Source organism: Bufo gargarizans, chromosome 2 (genome assembly GCF_014858855.1).
Source record: "Bufo gargarizans isolate SCDJY-AF-19 chromosome 2, ASM1485885v1, whole genome shotgun sequence".
Taxonomy (NCBI): Eukaryota; Metazoa; Chordata; class Amphibia; order Anura; family Bufonidae; genus Bufo; species Bufo gargarizans.
Genome location: NC_058081.1, coordinates 510,107,808 through 510,129,276, shown reverse-complemented (window position 1 = coordinate 510,129,276; position 21,469 = coordinate 510,107,808). Strand labels below are relative to the sequence as shown.

The 21,469-nt window shown below is 42.6% G+C and overlaps 1 protein-coding gene across 1 annotated transcript; it reads left to right on the top strand.

Annotated features, from left to right (window-relative positions):
• Nucleotides 1-6,480: 6,480 nt before the first annotated feature.
• PARP11 (poly(ADP-ribose) polymerase family member 11) lies at nucleotides 6,481-20,059 on the top strand. The gene is made up of 5 exons (XM_044281284.1): nucleotides 6,481-6,608; nucleotides 11,521-11,596; nucleotides 13,822-14,025; nucleotides 14,143-14,294; nucleotides 18,987-20,059. The coding sequence occupies exons 1-5, from the start codon at nucleotides 6,578-6,580 to the stop codon at nucleotides 19,298-19,300; spliced, it is 777 nt and encodes a 258-aa protein (XP_044137219.1). The 5' UTR covers nucleotides 6,481-6,577; the 3' UTR covers nucleotides 19,301-20,059.
• Nucleotides 20,060-21,469: the final 1,410 nt, after the last annotated feature.

The following is a 21,469-nucleotide window of genomic DNA, read 5'->3' as shown; positions in this document are numbered from 1 at the left end:
GTTGGGAATTAAAAATAAATCGAGTCAGGAGTACCTTGGGAGGAGAAGGCCCCTTACATTATTACCACAATGCCAGTCTCTGGGGATGGGGTGCACATCTGTCCTCCTAAGGTGCTTGGAGCCAGATACAGAGTTGGAAAGCCTCATATTACAGAGAATTAAGAGTAGTCTGGGAGGCCCTGAGATGTTTTGCTTTGGAAATCAGAATGTTCATATCCAGTCCGACAACAGAGCTGTGGTTTCCTACATAAATCGTCAGGCAGGAACAAAAAGATAAAATACTCCAGTCTCTGACCGAACAGAACCTAATGTCACCATCTGCGATTTATCTGAAAATGGCATAAAGTACAAAGGCATCAGCTATTGCACTGGAGGAGCCCTGGACTCTTTCTTGGATTCAGGATTTTTTGTTCCTGGGTCCGAGCTTTCATCCTGAGGTGGAAAGCTTACATCTGGCAGCATGGATCCTGAAAGGATGATTCTTAAGTATCGGAAAAACTAATTGACACCATGATAGCTAGTTGTAAGGTGGTAACATGTAAAATATATCATAACATTTGGAAGAAATGTATTTCCTGGTGTAGGGTTTCTAACTTTATGGGTAATATTGGTGACATCCCCTCTATTTTTGGATTTTCTGCAGCAAGGGTTTACATTGAGAGTTCAGGTATCGGTTCTAAATGTTTCCTTGAAGAAAAACTAGCGGAATATGAGGCAGTGGTGATGGTGAATTCACTGAAGTTCAAGAGGGGCCTGGATGTATTTCTGGAGTGTAATAATATTACAGGCTATAGCTACTAGAGATGGGTCGTTGATCCATGGAGTTATTCTGATTGCCTGATTGGAATCGGGAAGGAATTTTGGCTTCTACCTCAGTGTTTTTTTTTTTTTTTTTTTTTTTAACCTTCCTCTGGATGGAACAGATGTCTTTTTTTCAGCCTTATAAACTGTTACTATGTAATATCAATGGATGATCCGATTTTTGAAAGGAACAAATAGGCTCAGACCCAGGATTAGAAAATACTGTGTAGCTCACCTTGGCTTGACTCTTCCACCATTTGAACCATTAGGAAAATTGTTTTTTTCTTGTTGCTGTCACCTCGGCTAGAAGGGTAAATGAAATCCAGGCCTTTCAGTTAAAGAGCCTTTCTTGACTATTGTCGGAGGTTGTTCTTCCTTCTTTCTGTGAAAACCCAAAAACAGAGGCAGAGAAAGTTTTTGACAAATTGGACGCTAGGAGATGTATGCTTCAATACCTAGTCTAATGGTCTTTTCATCCAATTTCAGGGGATGAAGACTTTGAAATCTTCTATAGCTAGGTTGTTAAAGCCAGCCATTTTTGAATCCTTTAAAACAATGGGAAAAGAACCACCAGAGGGACTAAAAGCTCATTCAACTAGAGCAGTTTTGCAACCTGGTCCAATTCTCACAACTTTATAAAACACTACAGGGTAGGTGTTGATGCTAAGCAGGATGTGGAGGGAGAAGGTAAAAATCTGAATTAATCTTACCGGTAAACCCTTTTTTACAAAACCTCAATGATGGCACCAACTATTCCCCCCCCCCCCCCCCCCATAACATTATATATATGACAGAAATCCAATTTTTGGATTTCTGTTGGATATCTAGTGGATCCTACTCTTTGGATTCCAGAGGGTTTGCACCCATTTCTCCTGTTGTGACAAGTGCTGCTGTCTACTCTGTTCATAGGTAAGTATATGGATATACCATTTGTACATATGTAATGGAAAGTGCAAGCTCCTAGAGAGAGAGAATGGACATGTGCATGATGTGAGTCTATAGGGTCTGTCAGGTGTGGAAGACACTGAAGAGAACATGGAGGTTAAATTATTTTATTGCAACATTTTCAAATATTTTATGGAACAAAAAGGGAAGGGGAACAAGCAATACATCCTGAAATATGCGTATTTTCTGAGAACCCATCTGTATCGTATTGCAAATAACAGCAGGTCTAGTAAGCAACATTTATAGATGTATACATAAAAAAGGGGGGGGGGGGAGGGATGGGAGAATTACACTTGAAGAGCGCCCAAAGTGCCTTTTAGAGAGGAAATGAGGTACCAGGAGGTATACTAAGGCTAAAATGAGTAATGAGGAAGGTCTTCCATTTTCGTAAGAATTTAGTAGCTGAGCCCTCTTTGTGACTCTCTGCCTCAACTCGATCATACCTCAATAACAGCTTCAGTTGATAAATCACAGCTGATACATCGGGCATGGAGTTTGACAACCAGTGTTGTAATAAAACCCTATTGGCAACCAGCAGTATTTAGTGGAGGAAGAGAGGGGCACCTTGGGAGCGTGTGGATTGGGATGCTGGTAGGCGAATGTAATGAAACCGCAATGTCTGAGGTTCTAGGGGGAGGTTGACAGACCAGTGCGTTCGAACATATGCTGTCAAGTCCTTCCAGAACTTGAACACCAGAAGACATGACCATATGCCATGCCAGAAATCTGTGGCTGGTTCTTTGCATTTGGGGCAATGGGTAATACGTTCTGAGAACCCAGGAAAAGCTGGGAAATTGAAACCATAAATGGCATTATGCATCATCTTGAAGTAGGATTCCCGCGATCTCTCTGACACAGGAGCGGACCTTTGCCCACCCCTCTAGAATCTTCTCTCTAATTTCAGCGTCCATAATTAATATTTCCCATTTGTAAAAGAGCTTGGATGGTAAGACTTTTGTGAAATGACCAGACATGGCTCTGTAAAGTCCCAAGTGATACCATTTGCGGAGTGGTTCCTACTATGTAATCAAAGGTGTTCATGGGTGCTTCTTTGGATAGGTCACCAACTCTTTGCCTACAGAATCCTAGCACTTGCATGATGTGAAGAAAGTGAGTCTGGTAATTGGTATCTTTCCTTCAGCTCGCTGAGAGACAACCATTGCTTCTCCTCCCCATGTATCAGATGCTCCGCCCAAATTATCCCTCTTGATTTCCAGTTTTCGAAAAACATGACATGCCTTCCTTGGGGAAATTCCGGATGATCCCATAGCGGCATCTTTTTTTTATATTAAGTAGGGGAGCCCAAAGGCCTTCCTGATCGCTTTCCATGCAACCACTGTGTCTCCACTAACATTGAGTTCTTAACTACTGAGGGGAGAGCAGCCAAATTGGAGTGAAGGCAAGACACCAGGCCCCAAGGAGCCACTAAATTTTGCTCCAGATCTTTGTTGGAGAAGTGGTCTGTCCCATGTAGCCAGTCCATGATGTGTCTCTTGAGGCAAGTAATATTGTATCCCTGTGTTTACATCTGCATGTTTTAGTAGGACTGGGAGGGTTTGGAGAGGATATAGCAATTTAGAAAAACTCATCATTTTAATCAGATGGCATCTTCACATAAATGACAGGGGAAGTGTGTGCCATCTTTTTAGATCTGCCACTATTTTCCCTATGAGTGGCAAGTAGTTCAAATTGTATCGGGAGCTAGGAAGTTTGCCTATCTTCAGTCCCAGATATGTTATATGTTTGATCGAAGTAGGGGCAAACCCATTAGTCTGCCACAGTTGAGGGGGATTTTTGGTTTGCAATTCAAAGACTTCACTTTTGGCAGAGTTGATGTTATAAACCAAGAGGGAGCCAAAGCGATGGAGCAAGTCTATCAGGGGGTGCATGTGGTGTTTAGGATTGGACATGAACATCAGCAGGTCATCCGCGTATAAGGCCAATTTGACCTCCTCCTTATTTTGATGCCTGAGTACAGATCCGAGCCTTCCAAGAGTCGAGCCAGAGGCTCTAAGGCCAAGTCGAACAACAGTGGGGATAAGGGACACCCCTGCCATGTGCCTTTTTGGAGGAAAAAGGTGGGAGATAGAAAGCCCTCTGAGTGTACTCTCTCTCCATCGGGTTTGTATAAAGTCTGTTTAAGAAGGTGTGGAAATGTCCAGGGTAGCCAGCACCTTTCCAATGTTGGCTAATGCCTACCTGCCTTTAATGAACTCCACCTGAGAGGGCCCCACCAACGAAGACATTAAAACCCCCAAACTATCTGCTAATATCTTTTGTTAGAATCTTCAGGTCCTGATTAATCAATGATATAGAGCAATAGGAGCTAGGATCTCGTGGATCCTTGTGTGGTTTTAGTATAAGCTTTATGTAGGCTACATTTGTGTGGCTAGGAAAACATCCCGATTGTAAGAGGTGGCTGAAGTAGATAACCAGGGTGGGGGAGAACTCCCCAGTAAACCCGCCTGGGGCCTTGCCATTGTGTAGTGACTTAACTGTATTCAAAATGCCCCCCTCCGTGATCTTCAAGCTCAGGCTTTCTTGTTGATCTTTGGTCAACGATGGCATAGTGATGGACGACAGGAACCTAGTGCCTGCTATTGCATCTCCTGGTGTATCTTTGTACAGATTAGCATAGTATTCCCCCAGAATTCTATTTATGACCCTGGGGTTTATTTGAGAAGCTCCGTGACCATCTTTTAAGGATGAGATAATCATGGGGGTGAATCTTCCTCTGGCCAGGTTAGCTAGCATGCGCCCTGACTTATTACCATAGTGAAAGAGATTAGTTTGAAATGCAGATCTGTACATTGCTTCTCTTCTATCTACCCACCATTCGTAATCGCTTCTAGCCTTGAGCCAGTTGTCCATATCGCTAGTGGAGGCTGTCTGTAAAAATTTGGTAAAAGCTTCCCCTAATGCTGTGCTAACTGTCAAGTACTGTTGGGAGACTGTTTTACGCAGGTTACTAATATATCCTATAATCTTCCCTCTCAATACTGCTTTGGCTGCTTCCCAATGGGTCGAGACATCTGATGCATGGCGGGATTAGCACTCTGGAACTCCATCCACCAACCTTGCAAACTTTCCTTGAAGTTGTCATCTTTGGCCAGGAAGGAAGGAAAGTGCCATATGAAGTCAGTTCCTCTTGGATGGGCATTCTCCTCCTGTAGCGCAGTCGGGGAAGACTGTATGGTGGTCTCCAGAGTCCTCTGGATGTCTGGGTTAATGCTTAGCGCCACTTTTATAGCTAGACGCTTGTAGTCCAGTGGATCCGAACCCCTATCTGAGGGCAGAAGTTCCTGGAGCATCAATGGTGAGGGCGCCGCCATTTTGGTAGATCGGGAAGGGGGGGATGAACCGGAGTGCTGGTATCCAGTGGATTTGTGTCCGCTTTGTAATAAGTACCGGTCCATATAGTGAGGATGGAACCTCCAGGTGCCGTTCCCAGGTTTCTAAAGAGGGAATGCTGTGCAAACTCTCTGAAATGGCGCTCTTGGAGTCAGTGTAGCAGAGGAGCTCTTTTCGCTGCATCCTCAAATGGCAGCACCGGAACCGGAAGTCGAGGTGGGCCCTTTTTAAGCTTCCTGTCCCTGCCTGGTGGGAGGAGGAGATTCTCATGGTTAAGGTGTCATCGAGGAGGTTTCGTTTTTTTTCTCCCAATGAAAAATATCACCCGTCCTCCCAAAACAAGCCCACATGAAGCTACATCAGCAAAACAATAAAAAAGTTATGAAGGAAACAAAAAGGGTCCCACCTCTAGAATCTGCTCCTGTGTTGAACAGGGCACCCTGTCTTGCACTGCTGTGAATGGAGAGGTGACTGCCTTGCTTATCCTGTGGATATACCATAAATGTCCATATGTGAATACCCCTCTAAGGCCTAAAATAGGCCAGTCCTGAAGAGGTTAAGTACATAAATGCACAAGGTTTTAATGCTGAAGCGCCTTTTCCTGTGTATTTCCTCTGTTATTCCTTCTGACAATATGCAAATAAATGGTGTTACCATTTGCCTTGTTTAATGGATGTGTCTCTGGACAGTGTCAGAGTGTCTAATCAGTGAAGACATTTTAAGACTGTGGAAAGGGCAGTGCTAGTTTCTAGGGGCACGCCCCACTGACAGGGCAAATGGTAACATCCGCTGTTCAATTTATTCATATATTTCCTGGAGAGATAACAGAGGAACGGCATGCATAATTCTAAGGAAAGATGTGCCGTACCTACAGTATTTAATGTGGAATTTTAACCATTTACTAAAACGTGTGTCGGGAGAGCTCACTGGTCCTGCTTAAAGGGGTTGTGTCCTGAAGACAGCCCTGTCCATTTGCCTCGTTAGGGCACAGGAACACCTTGGAGGGGGAATTCTCTGCTCCAAGCTTCGTCTAGAAGTGTGAACGGAGAGTGAGCACTGTATGAGCAACTACCATTCCTATGGACTGGAGCCACCTTGTAATACTTGGACGGCCCATGTGATACTACAATACTGTCTGGCCATGACTCTTTGAATAGGGATGTCTCATGAGACCACCCCTTTAACTATATCCTTAAAATTTTAGTGTAATATCACACCCGGTCACATGAATGGGTCAACAGAGGTCCAGAGTGGGAGCTGCTCTTTTCAGGACTCTGTAATATCCATATATCCTAATAGAGTAAACACCAGTAATAAAGCAAAATAATGCTCTTTGTAGGTCCACGCACGTACTCACCCGAGATGGTTCTCTTATCTTTGTGTTTTGTAGACGACGTCCACAGCCTATTGCTCCATAAGTAGCCAAGAGATTGAACAACACTACAAAGCAAATCCGCACGCTTCAGTAAACTTTAGGACCATGAAGTTCAACTACACATTAGATTTTATAGGTGAGCAGTTTTATTTCTTTCTTCTTTATACCCTAATAGTGGTTCTCATGCCGGGATGTCCATTTGTTGCAAAACTACAACTCTCAGCAAGTTGGGAGTTGCAAATTTGCAACATCTTGAGAACCACTTTAGCTACCGTCAGGTCCATAAATATTGGGACATCAACACAATTCTAACATTTTTGGCTCTATACACCAGCACAATGGATTTGAAATGAAACAAACAAGATGTGCTTTAACTGCAGACTGTCGGCTTTGATTTGCGGGTATTTACAGCCAAATCAGGTGAATGGTGTAGGAATTACAACAGTTTTCATATGTAGCTCGCTAGTATTTGTTTTAGGGACCATTCACACATCTGTGTGTTTTGCGGATCCGCAAAACACGGACACCAGCAATGTGCGTTTCGCATCTTGCGGACAGCACATCGCTGGCACTTAATAGAAAATGCCTATTCTTGTCAGCGGAATTGCGGACCTGGAAGTGCGGTTCCGTATTTCCGGATCCATATAAATGAATGGATCCACAATTCCGTTCCACAAAATGTGGAACGAAATTGCCGACGTGTAAATGGAGCCTTTATACGCGTTATTGGTATATCTGCAAGGTTAGATGCCGATACCGATAATGTACAAAATCCTGAATATCGGCCAATAATATCGGTACTTCCAATAATCAGGAAAAGGAAGGAATAGAGGCTCACCCGACTGGAGGTATGGATAGGTGCTCTAGTCACGTATTGACCCACCCGGTCAAGAGGAGAAGCAAGAATTGGATATAAAATAATGTGACTAGCACTCAACCTTTGAGACCATGTATTTGGACTTTATTTGTAAAGTAAGGTAAGTTGTATGTAGGGTGGTACATGTACATACATAAAATGGCAATTGAAAGATAGAAATGAAAATCGCAATATGAATAAATATGGTGAAGTATAGTCCCAAATCCTATAGTTTATGGGTGATATTCGAGTAGTCCTTTTATTCGATGTTGAGCAGATAATGTCCACACTTTTAAACTATAATAGGCAATGTCAATTCAGATTAAGATGTTGAAAAGGTGACTTTTTTTTTCAGATATTACAATCGAATAATAAGTCGATAATAGTTGTTTGTCGGTCTGCACCTACGCTACTACGTGGCGTCCCACGGAGCTGGCAGTAACTGACCTTACCTCCCTCCTGTCAATGACTCAAACCGTGTTTGTTCGCCCTCTAAGTACAATACACCGCGTGGTCCTGGAGATGTCAGCTCGGCGTCCCACGTGTTCGGATAAATTCAATTTCTGTCTGTACGGTTGAGTTTTGGTTTATCAGAGGTGGTATGCCAGTTCATGGGAAAGAAACGCTTCTATCCTTCAAATATTTAGTCGACATAAAGACAAGAGTAGGTCCTGTGACATGGGAATCCAAACCATACTCGTTTCGAAGTGTATGCTCACTCCTTCATCTATTGTACTTAGAGGGCGAACGAACACGGTTTGAGTCATTTACAGGAGGGAGGTAAGGTCAGTTACTGCCAGCTCCGTGGGACGCCACGTAGTAGCGTAAGTGCAGACCGACAAACAACTATTATCGACTTATTATTCGATTGTAATATCTGAAAAAAAGTCACCTTTTCAACATCTTAATCTGAATAGACATTGCCTATCATAGTTAAAAGTGTGGACATTATCTGCTCAACATCGAATAAAAGGACTACTCGAATATCACCCATAAGCTTGGGACTATACTTCACCATTCATATTGCGATTTTCATTTCTACCTTTCAATTGCTATTTTATGTATGTACGTGTGTGTGTATATATATATATAGAGATCTTATGTGACTTTTTATAGGTTCTTTATCTATCTTGTGCAATATTTTTTTTTATATATATATGTTCATATTTGCGATTTTATATGCTCGTGATTTTATTCAAGTGATCTCATCTGATTTTATACACATTATATTCATTACCTAAGTGTTCTTATTCACTATTGTATGAACCACCTTACATACAACTTACCTTACTTTACAAATAAAGTCCAAATACATGGTCTCAAAGGTTGAGTGCCAGTCACATTATTTTATATTCAATTCTTACTTCCAATAATCAGTCGATCCCTAATTTCTGTCATATATACAGGATATAACATAAATGTCTCATAGATTTGTACAGATAAAACAGCAAGCACATTACTCTATTTAAAGGGGTTGTCCAAGTTTCCTCAGGATAGGTCATCAGTATCAGATCGGCAGGGGTCAGACACCTGGCATCCCCGCCGATCAGCTCGTGAGGATAGGCCATCTATAGCAAAAACTTGGACATCACCTTTAACATAGTGTGCCATAGTGCTCATATACTATACTAGTCTTATACTAAATATATGAAGAGCCTGCTAGAGAAATAACATAAGCATGCTACCTTGAGGGCATCCTGTGCCACTGCTGCATCTGTAGGTCAAGAGGGTAGCCCCTTGTTCCACCTGCTGCATCAAGGTGGGGAAAGATTAGATAGGTGGAAAGCAAGTGCCTGAATGCCGCATCTACTGATAGCCTCATTTCCAAGAGGAATAACAGAGAAGTGAACACCGGGTGCCAAGGAAAGATGCTTCAGAGCTCTCATTTAATGAGGCCCTCTTTAAAGGGTATGGATACGTGTAAGCGTTTTCTGATGTAACATGTAAAAGGATGTGGGAGGAGTCTTTATTTTTTTTATTTTTAACAGTTCTTAAAGGTTTTAAAGGGGTTCTCCAGGAATAACTTAAAATGGCTGCTGACAATCTGTACTAGAATGTGAGCAGGACTGGTTGCCTACAAATGCAGAGGAGCCTGGTGGGATGTGGGGCAGGGCCTCACTGCACATTACGCTTTGGTACTTCCATATACTACACATTCGTGAGCATTCCTGTCTGGCTGTTCAACCATAATGGCATTATTGTAGGCAGGATCATATCATTATTGTAGAGCAGTGTAGTGAGGTCCTGCCCTCCCATTCCATAAGCAGCTTTGCAAGACTATAAATCCAATAGTCCACCCAGAACAGAACTCCACCAGGTGCTTAAAGTGTTCAGAAGACACAATTCAGATAACAGATCTGACCTAGCATTTAGCCTGCTTGTTTATGGTGTCCAGGAAACAATGGCAGAATTTATTTTGGATTGGTTTGTATAACCACTATTACGTAAAAGTAAATCTTAATTTTATGTATTTTTGTCCCCTTCTAAAACCTCCATATCGGGGAATTAGAGTTTGCCCACTCACAATTTCCACTTTGTCTAAATCTTAGTATTCATAAATCTGTGACAGTCTAAAGAGGCATGGGGTTTATCACACTGGCTGATGCTGAAGGATAAGTTGTACCACCTGTGCCGTTTCACAATGTAAACCACACCCCTTTCCTGACCAGCCACGCCCACTTACCCAGTGAGACCTTAAGGCCTCTTTCACACGGACGTTGCGGGAACATGCGCGATTGCCAAACATTGTCATGCGTTTTGCACGCGCGTGAGAAAAATCGGCATGTTTGGTACCCAAACCCGAACTTCTTCACAGAAGTTCGGGCTTGGGATCGGTGTTCTGTAGATTGTTCTATTTTTCCCTTATAACATGGTTATAAGGGAAAATAATAGCATTCTGATTACAGAATGCAAAGTTACAATAGCGCTGGAGGGGTTAAAAAAAATAAAAAAATAATTTAACTCTCCTTAATCCACTTGATCGCGCAGCCCGGCTTCTCTTCTCTTCTGTCTTCTTATTTGCTGTGTGCAGGAAAAGGACCTGTTGTGATGTCACTCCGGTCATCACATGATCCATCACCATGGTAAAAGATCATGTGATGACCGGAGTGACGTCACCACAGGTCCTTTTCCTGCACACCGCAAATAAGAAGACAGAAGAGAAGCCGGGCTGCGCGATCAAGTGGATTAAGGTGAGTTAAATTATTTTTTTATTTTTTTTTAACCCCTCCAGCGCTATTGTACTATGCATTCTGTATTCAGAATGCTATTATTTTCCCTTATAACCATGTTATAAGGGAAAATAATAATGATCTGGTCTTCATCCCGATCGTCTCCTAGCAACCGTGCGTGAAAATCGCGATTTTCACGCAGCCCCATTCATTTCTATGGGGCCTGCGTTGCCTGAAAAACGCACAAAATAGAGCTTGCTGCGATTTTCACGCAATGCACAAGTGATGCGTGAAAATCACCGCTCATGTGAACAGTCCCATAGAAATGAATGGGTCCTGATTCAGTGAGGGTGCAATGCGTTCAACTTGCGCATTGCACCCGCGCGGAATACTCGCCTGTGTGAAAGGGGCCTAAGGGCCCTATTAGGGCTGTTTCACACGAGCGGATGCCGTGCGTGACATCCGCTGCGTGAATGACAGCCATGACCCGATGCAGACAGCAGAGGCACGGAGCATTAACATGATTGATAATGCTCCGTGCCTCTCTGTGATCTCTTTACTACGAAATCACAATGACAACTTTATCTCGCTGTGATTTTGTAGTAAAGAGATCATAGAGAGGCACGGAGCATTATCAATCATGTTACTGCGCCGTGCTTCAGCTGTCCGCATCGGGTCTTGGCTGTCATTCACGGAGCGGATGTCACGCACGGCATCCACTCGTGTGAAACGGCCCTTAGACTACATGATTTTCAGGCCAATTATTGGGAATGAGCGTTCATAGGAAGCTCGTTCCTGATGGTTGGGGCGTGTAACCGATTAGCAGATGAATGAGCAAGCGTCTGTTCGTCGGCCAATGGCCTGATTATCGGCAGCACATCTTTCTGTGTAAAAACCTGAATACCGCAGTCGTTACTCCCGCTGTCAGCAAATCTGCCCCTTAGTTTTTTTCCTACTTTTTCGTGATGCGTCCATTGATCAGAAGAGTTGGCTCATTCTTCTTCTCTTCACTCCTTGTGCAGGCATGAAACAGACCAATCTATGCACCGGAAAACAAAGGCCAGTAAAGCGAGCCCCGTTTTCAATTTCTGCTTTCAGGTAATTGGGTTCAGTTTCTAAAAATCATACTGACTGTGGTGATGGAAGAATGTCTGATGTATGGTGGAAAGCTTAAAATAGAGCATAGATGGCTTATACTAAGCTGGGCCCTTTATTCTGCTGACTGGCAGGGAAATTGGGGGTCAGCCTGGAACACCCCTGTAATACACGGCCGAGTCACATTATTATGACCACTTACTACTTGTGACTTCCTTCATGAGCTACCGATGTCAAGTGTGGTGAGTTTGCTTGGTGGGTATATAAGGTGTGCGATAAGCTGTCTGCACACATATCCCTCGTTGCTGTCATGGGTCTAAGGGGCGATTTATCAGAGTTGTAAAAAGAGATGAATATTGGCTTTCGGGTCAAGGGTGGCGGTATTTCTGAAGCTTCACAGTTTGTGAACTGTCCGCATGCTGCTGTGGTGAAAGTGTAGGGTGAGTGGACAAATGGCACCACTGTGAATAAGTGACTTGGAAATTGCGGAGCACGAGGTGCCACCGTTGTCAGAGGTGAACGTCGAACTGACACACTACAGTGGAACAGCTCACCGCCAAAAGGAACCGGAGTGCTACCAAACGTGTCTAAAACAGTTCAGTGGAACCTATGGGGCTCTGAAGCAGATGGATGGGGATTTCACCGTCTGCAGAAAAGGCTTCAATTTTCATGGCAGTATCGGACTTGAACCTCTGCTGATTGGCAAAGGGTTGCCTTCCCCGATGAGTTACATTTTCTGCTTCATGGAACAGATGAGTGAACGTCAGATGGTGTCAGGCGAGAAATATCAGAGAATAAACACCCTGCAACCTTTGCTGGAAAAACACAAGCTGGTGGTGGCATTTCTGACATCCTATGGGTACACTCATCCCTGTGGAAGGCACTCTCAACCGATTTGGGTATGAATCCATCCTTGCAGATCTCCTACACCCATACATGCTGATTGTCTTCCCTGGGGAGGATGGGAACTTCCAGAAAGACTATGCCGCATGCCACACGGCTAAAAGTGTCCAACTTTGGTTGGAAGAGCATGACCAAGACTTCCAGGTACTACCCGGCCCCCTAATTCCCCAGACTTGAACCCAATTGAGTATATGGGACCACCTTGATCGTGGTATTCACTCTATATGGATCCTCCCCCACACCCCCTCCAGCAGCTGTGGGATGCACTGCAGTCAGCATGGCTCCACATACCTGTGACAACCTACCAGGACCGTATTGAGTCACTCGGAGCCCATCTAGCTGCTGTCCATACTGCACAGTTACTCTGGATATCAGCTAGTGGTCAGAATAATGTGACTCGACTATGTATAATGTTGGTTGAATCCTACCTCAGCACCGCATGTGAGTGAGATATTCCTGTATTCAGAAAACGGTAGCAGATTCTTAATCAAGACTATTGCAGACTTGCTTTGTGTTATTTTTGATGCATTGGTGTAACATAAAGTAACTGCAAAGGTGGATATAACTTTGACTTGAATAATAGTGATACTATAGAAGAGAATTGTTATTTATGCAGTTCTCTTAAAGGGATGGTCCAATCCCTAACTCACAATTTAAAGGGGGTCTTCCTGTCTCAGACACTGGGATATTACATCAATATCAGATAGGTGCAGGTCCCATCTCTGGGATCCATTCCTATCTCCAAAACAGGGTCCCTGAAGTGACTGCGAGCAAACTGTGCTATGGGGGAATGGAAAGCACACCGGCCACCTCTACATTCGCCGCTATGGGACTGCCGGAAACAGCCGAGCCAGGGCTAAGCTATTTTCGGAACTCCCACAGCAGTGAATGGAGTATAGCTGTTGGTCCTTCACTTCGGAGCTCCCATTCTTCAGAGAGGTGCAGGTCCCACCTATAGTACCCAGTCCTATCTGACATTGATGGCATATCCTATTTCTGAGATGGCAATACCCCTTTACAGGGTTGTCTGGCCATGGAGCCAACAATCCCCATCTTACATATCTGTGTCCCTGAACCTAAAAAAGCAGATTTAGCTGCCACTGCTGCGTTCCCAGACATTTCTGGCCCTGTGGGACCAGTAAGTGGCCACAGCGGCCAGTGACATCGGCTTGAATATTACGTCACAGCCTTGAGGTACCGTTAAACATGTACCTGTTTAATACATGTTATGTTATGTCACCTACCTACGTATATTACATCAGTGGTATAGATGTATGTGCAGATTCTCCGATATTTTATTTCACGAGTATTTCTTTCTGTCCTAGTTACATCTGTGACAATGGATCTATTCCTATGCCGTCTCACTGGGAACACGTGAATAACTCTGAGCCCTATCAGCTCATTCCATTGATCAAGTGTTGTAATGAGTACAATGAAGTGGCCAATCTCTTTGGAGACTCCATGGATAAGAACCGGATTGCAAATATTCTTAGGATACAAAATCTAGATTTATGGGAGTTTTACTGCAGGTAAGCTCTGCCACCACTGACCGATACGTATCAACCTCCTATCCGCCTGCATATATGTGCAACCCAGTGTGTTTTTGCCTATGTCATAATGGTGGACGTTTTACATGTTCCTTATAGAAAGAAAGCTCAGCTGAAGAAGAAGAAGGGTCTGTCTCAGATTGCAGAAGAGATGCTGTTTCACGGGACGAGTAATGAGTTTGTTAATGCCATCTGTATCCATAACTTTGACTGGAGGATTAATGGGATACATGGAGCTGTGTATGGGAAAGGTGAGATTCTCCCCATAACCCCCTTTCACTTCTTCCTTTTGTCTTGGACACCCCCCTGGCTTATATAACCCACTTATGTCCCACCCCTGTGCTATCCTTCTTCTCGCTTTATTCATCGTGTTTGCTCTCGTGGTTCCCCCCTTGTTTACTTGAGGCCCTTATCCCCGTATTGAGCCCTGTCGTCTTGTCTGGTTTTATAAAGCGGCATTCACACACTGCACATAGATTGTGGATTTGTACAGCTCCCACAGAGTTCAATCTTAAATCCATCTGTAGCACGCTTCCTCTAGTAGTTGCTGTGGGCAGCCAGAATTTTACCATTTAAAGATAACCTTTCCTGGCATGTCTGTGTTACTATTGACTACTTGCATCCCCCTTATAATAACAATCCTGGAGCATCTATGGTGTGCCATTCCTTTATTATTCCTGCTAGAAGTATGAATGAATTGCTAGCAGTTTGCAATGAAGGTGCAGATGGGTGTTACCTGTAGGGGCTGTGTCCCTGCACAGTCTGATATTATCCAATAAGTGCTGCCAGTGTCAGACTGTGTAAGGACACCCCCCCCAACTGGTAACACCCATCTGCACCTTCATTGCAAACTTCGAGAAATTAAAGAGAACCCATCAACCTGAAAATGTAATGTAATCTGACAGCAGCATGTTATGGAGCAGGAGGAGCTGGGCGGATTGATATACTGTTTTATAGAATATATTCAGCAATAGGGGGTCATTTATTAAGATAGGCGTTTTAGACGCCAGTCTTAATAAGCCCCTGTGCTGGCGGTGGATCCGCCAAAGTTATGAAGAGGGGCCGGTCTCTACATAACCTCAGCGTATACAGTGTCGGTCTAAATGTAAGATAGCTTCCTTGCTGGCTTACATTTAGACCATTTTCTAGAGCCCCCCCTGCTCTATAGCATACTGCCTGTATCTCAAATGCCATGTTCCATATGAGAGGTTCCCTTTAATATGTAACTTTTAGCAGGAATAATAAAGGAATAGCACAGCAGTCATATGACTAGAGGTTCCACAATTTTTGACTTGCTAAATGGAAGTAGTTACTAAAACAGACATGTCAGGAGAGGTTATAGGCCTTCTTTAAATAGATTTTTTTTTTTTTTTTTTTTTTTTTTATAGATTTTTTTTTTTTTTTTCCCCTTTTAAAGAGATTTCCCGGTAATATAGATTTTTAAGCAAATGACCGCAGCCTCTCCCCTGAAATAGAAGATTCATACTTACCTGCTACACACCCCTCTGGTCCTTTGTGCTGCCTCGGTCTTACTGTCCCTGCACTGTACAGCCAGCTGGCCATGGGCATGGTCGCAAGTGCCGATCCAGCCAATGACTGGCTCTAGCGGTGATGTGCTGCTTGTGGCCATTTCACCTGCTAAAGTCAGTCATTGGTTGGAGTGGTGCTTGTGACCATGCCCATGCACTGCCAGATATAAACAGTGCGGGGACCAGAATATGGAGGCGGCGAGGAGGACCGAAGCATTGTGGAGCAGGTAAATTTTTCTATTTTGAGGGGCAGAACGTACCTGATGCCCTCCTTTATGATCTGTCCTGCCACCCTTCTGCTGGCTACCTCAGTCTCAGACTCTGCGTGCAGCGATCGTCACCCACTCTGCCCTTGGATGGACCAGCTCCCAATACACAGTGAAATATAAAGTTATATGTGGGAACCGCGCTATATTGTTAGCAGTTTATGAAAGTGGTTGGAAAAACCATAAACACAGAGAGCTAAGTTCTTATTCAGCCGTAAAAAGTATCAACTGCAGGTCCGCAATTCACATGCAATGATCCTGCTGTCCACCTCCAGCCTGTTATCAGTTCTCACGTCAAGCCACCAACCGCTCGCTCCAGCCGAATCAGGATTACAGAGAGATGGTGCAATACCCTCAGCACTCAGATATTTTACTCACATATTCCAGAGTTTTCACATGCATATATGTTTGCCCGACCCGGGTTTCGCTGTTAGCTTCGTCAGGGGCTGCGGTATAGACGCCACTATAGTCCACGAGTATATAACAACCTTTTGCCCCGGAACAAAAACGGACTTCCGTTATCCAGCGGCATGTCAAACAATTGCATGTTAAAATTGCTAAAAACATGTACACGTACATACTCACAATAAATACAATTACACTTAAATCCCTTACATAAAAACTTTAACAATATTCCAAAATATCTTTAAAATAGTGAAATATAAAATGAATCTAAAACTATAATAATTAAGACAGTATATATTCAGATAAATCACACCATGCAGACAGATTTTATGTCCCATTCAATATTATGTCCATGTGGCTGCAATGTATTCATTTCGTAGATCCATTCAGCCTCCTTTTTATAAATTTATGTGGCTGGATTACCTCCCCGCCAATGGGGAGGTAATTTTATTTCCTACTTTGGAGGAGGTACATTGATGACTGCATTGGAATTTGGTACGGCACTGAGATTGGATTAATGGAATTTATTTCCCAGATTAATTTAAACAAGTGGAACATCCACTTCACCCAGGATGTGAGTAAAAGCACCATCCATTTCTTGGATCTTGAGATTAGGGTGGAAAAAGGAAAAATTAAAACTACAACCTATTTCAAGCCGACTGACCGTAATGGTTATATAGAAAGGAGCAGTTGTCACTATGAACTGTGGATCTGCAATGCCCCAAAGGGGCAGTTAAAACGCATTAAAAGAAATTGTATCAGTGTTGATGACTATGAAAAACAGAGTGACATTATTGGGAATAGATTCATTGAAAAGGGCTATAAAAAGGAAGAGTTAATTAATCAAAGGGAGGAGGTGAAGTCTGAAAATATGAATATTAAAAAGAAGGACCCGAGTGAGTATAAAACACAGAATGGGGACAAATATAAATTAGCGTTTTCCACCACTTATTCTGTTAACTGTCCACAAATTAAGAGGATTATCCACCAAAACTGGAATGTCCTTAAAAATGATTCGGTCATAGGAGACCTCATCCCCACCAAACCACCTTTTATATTTAAAAGGGCCCCCACAGTTAGAAACAGTCTTGTGCGTAATTTTGTGAAAGAGGATGTGAATGTGTCTAAACCCGCAACGTTTTTACCTGGTGCGGTTTTTGCCTTTATTGTAAAAACCGCTCCAGGGAGGATAAGAAGAAAAGAAAAATGGAAAATATTGTGTCTACTTCCAAATCGATCTCAAAAAAAGTCAGAGGTAATATTTCATGTGAGTCCATGGGGGTGATTTACATACTTGAGTGCCCATGTAGACTTCAGTATGTTGGCAGAACATTAAGGAAGCTGAAGGTCCGAATTGCAGAGCACATTAGAAACATTAAAAAAGGGCTGGAGACCCATAGTGTCTCGGCACATTACAAAAAATTTCATCAAAAGGATCCCATTGGTCTCAAATTTTGTGGCGTGGAATTAGTGAAGCGCCATCGGCAGGGAGGTAATCCAGCCACACAAATTAATAAAAAGGAGGCTGAATGGATCTACGAAATGAATACATTGCCGCCACATGGACATAATGTTGAATGGGACATAAAATCTGTCTGCATGGTGTGATTTATCTGAATATATACTGTCTTAATACATCTGGTCTTAATTATTATAGTTTTAGATTAATTTTATATTTCACTATTTTAAAGATATTTTGGAATATTGTTAAAGTTCTTATGTAAGGGATTTAAGTGTATGTACGTGTACATGTTTTTAGCAATTTTAACATGCAATTGTTTGACATGCCGCTGGATAACGGAAGTCCGTTTTTGTTCCGGGGCAAAAGGTTGTTATATACTCGTGGACTATAGCGGCGTCTATACCGCAGCCCCTGACGAAGCTAACAGCGAAACCCGGGTCGGGCAAACATATATGCATGTGAAAACTCTGGAATATGTGAGTAAAATATCTGAGTGCTGAGGGTATTGCACCATCTCTCTGTAATCCTGATTCGGCTGGAGCGAGCGGTTGGTGGCTTGACGTGAGAACTGATAACAGGCTGGAGGTGGACAGCAGTATCATTGCATGTGAATTGCGGACCTGCAGTTAATACTTTTTACGGCTGAATAAGAACTTGGCTCTCTGTTTATGGTTTTTCCAACCACTTTCATAAACTGCTAACAATATAGCGCGGTTCCCACATATAACTTTATATTTCACATTAAGGAGATCGAACCTACCCTATTAAGGGCACCGCTGCTTGATCTAGTTTTTCACACCACACATTACTTGTTTTATTACTCCCAATACACAGTGCCTACGTCATCGGTAATGGTCCACCCCGAGGGAGGGACGGCGGGTCCTTGGTGACCTGAAGCCATCATTTGGATTTAAAAAAAAAAAAAGTATTTTTATTTTTTTCTCGGGAACTCCACGAGACGGCTATCATTTCAATCAGCAGAATCATGCCTACCAGGCAGTATCTCTACTTTAAAGAGCATCTGTCTCTAGTATCAACCTTATTAAAATAAAGCAAAGTATAATAATAAAAAAAATGTAACATTAGAATTTTATTTTTAGGGGTTGGAAAACGCCTTTAATGTTATGGATGTGTGAAGAGAAGCTGGTGATCAACATCTGGGAATGTCCAGAATTTCTGATTGCCAGTAACGCTCAATAACCCATAAACTGTCCAGTTTCAGCCTTACTTTCCTCTTATTGCACTGTATGGTCAGCTCAGAATTTTTTTTTTACATTTCAGGTACATATTTCGCAAAGAACGCGTCCTTATCAAGCCAGTACTGTAAAAACACGGGCAAGCACGGGCCAACGCTGAAACTGCACGGAGTCACCTCGGACTGCTTTCAGTTCTTCTCTAAGAAATCCATGTTTTTGGCTCGAGTCCTGGTGGGGGAACACGCCACTGGAGACAGCAAGTACATCCGACCTCCATCGAAGGATGGCAGCCTCACGAACCTGTATGACAGCTGTGTGGATAACCCCTTCTCTCCGCTCATTTACGTCATATTTGACAGCAATCAGATCTACCCGGAATATCTAATACACTTCGATTGACATTATGTTTTTTTTTTTTTGTGTTTATTATTAGACCATAATAGCCAAGAGGACTGAGACTAAATCTACTGTGGATGGGTATCCAATGCAAGTCTGATGATCCGGCACTCGGTAGTCTGGCACGCCACCCAGTCTGAGAGTGTTGTACCATCAGGATTGTGTCATATGGTGTCCAATATACAAATCTATGACTTTTTTTCTCCAGGACCCCCGCAGCTCCTATTTGTGGCTATCCATAAGTCATTTAAAGCGACAGTTCAGGACTTTGTGTGATGCCATTCTGCACAAAACCTTGCCTTCTGTGGAACTGAAATCCGGTGGATACATTCACCTACTTGAAAACTTGGTAGCGCGGGATTCTCTAGGAACATTTTATCAACATTTCATATTTGTGCCCACACCCCTTGTGGTTCCCCATTTCTTTGGAGGACTGTTTATTGTGATGACTGCTGTGCAAGTCAGTGATTTATTTTGTATGTGTTTTACAGCAAGCACTGTATGTCATCCAGGCAGAGCTGTTCTGTGTTGTGTCCAATGTCATAGAAAATAATCTACAGGACGAAGCCTGTTAACAATAAGGCCTTACAGGAAAGGCTGATGATGTAGCAGAGTTAAATTTGTATTGTAACTGCATTATTTTTGCATCTTTGATGTAGCAGAGATGAATTTGTTATTTAAGTGCATTTCTTTGCTGACTAAGGGTTTAGGTGCTTAGAACACCTATTTTCAAATACAGTACAAGGAAATTCTGAGTTATTACATGGGAGTACCCCCATTCAGGACCCTGGCCAGAGCGGACGGTAAAAAAAAAAAAAAAAGTCTTCAACTCTGGAGGCCCATCACCTCCTTGCATGAACAGCCCATTGATTTGAATGATCAGCATGCAATGCCTAATTTCCCCTGTGGTGGCACTGCAGGCAAATTGAACAGTTGCTGCTAGATTGCCCTACTGACTATAGCTGATTGCTGACATCCTGTGGTCATCTTACAATACTGTGTGTGTTTTATATTGGACTGCATAAAAAAAAAACACAGATTATATCCGCATGAATTATACCACATGACAAGTTCAGCTCTGCCACATCTGTTTATATTAACACCTACCAAATTCAAGGGCCAACAAAAAGTTCTCCAGTTTACGCCCAAAAATATAACACCAAAGAAATAGCAATAGCTGGAGATATGTAAATTAACAATTCTTATTTATCACATGATTATTATTATTTTTTATTACATATTAAAAATAATTCTCAGGTGGTCACAGAGAACATGGGACAAAATGCCCAGGCTGGCAATGTGGGTTGACAATTAAAGAAATTATATTACTTTCTATAAACAGCATCCATATAGGGGCAATACATACAGTATTATATAGTAAAGTGCTTGGACACGTGGCTGGTATATTGTTATACTGTGATTTACTTAGGATTGACATACTAATAAAATGTATGTTTACTTGCATAAGCACTTTACTATATAATACTGTGTGTATGTATTGCCCCTTTATGGATGCTGTTTATAGAAAGTAATATATTTCTTTAATTGTCAGCCCACATTGCCTGTCTGGGCGTTTTGTCCCATGTTCTGTGACCACCTGAGAATTATTTTTAATATGTAATTTTTTTTAAATCATGTGATAATTAAGAATTGTTTATATATATCTCCGGCTATTGCTATTTCTTTGGTGTTACACATCTGTTTATGTCTATGAATTCTCTGTATCACCCCTGTAATACATTGTGCATGTCCAAAATGCAAGGGTCATGCTGGGACAGATAGTGCAATTCAAAATGGCCACTTACTTGTAGACTGGTAGTGCACTTTACTCACACCACTGCAAATCCTGTATGTATGATGAGACTATTATACCATCCTAGGGGTCACTTGTGGTATGCAGCGGCACACTGTGGATTGACTCTTTTATTTTTGCCATCAGAGTTTCACCAACTGGCAAAATGGTTTGCGATTCCCTGCATTATGATCAGTTGGAAATTGATTCATCAGGTTTGAGAGTCTCTTTTGATGAATTCCAGAAAATAATGGGCAAATTGATTCTGAAATCTGAGTGAAGCCAGCTGGGTATACAATAGATGTTTTAAGGCTGTCATGACTACTCTCAGGGATGTCGGTTTACAGTTTTTTTCAGACCATAAGACGCGTCTAGGATAT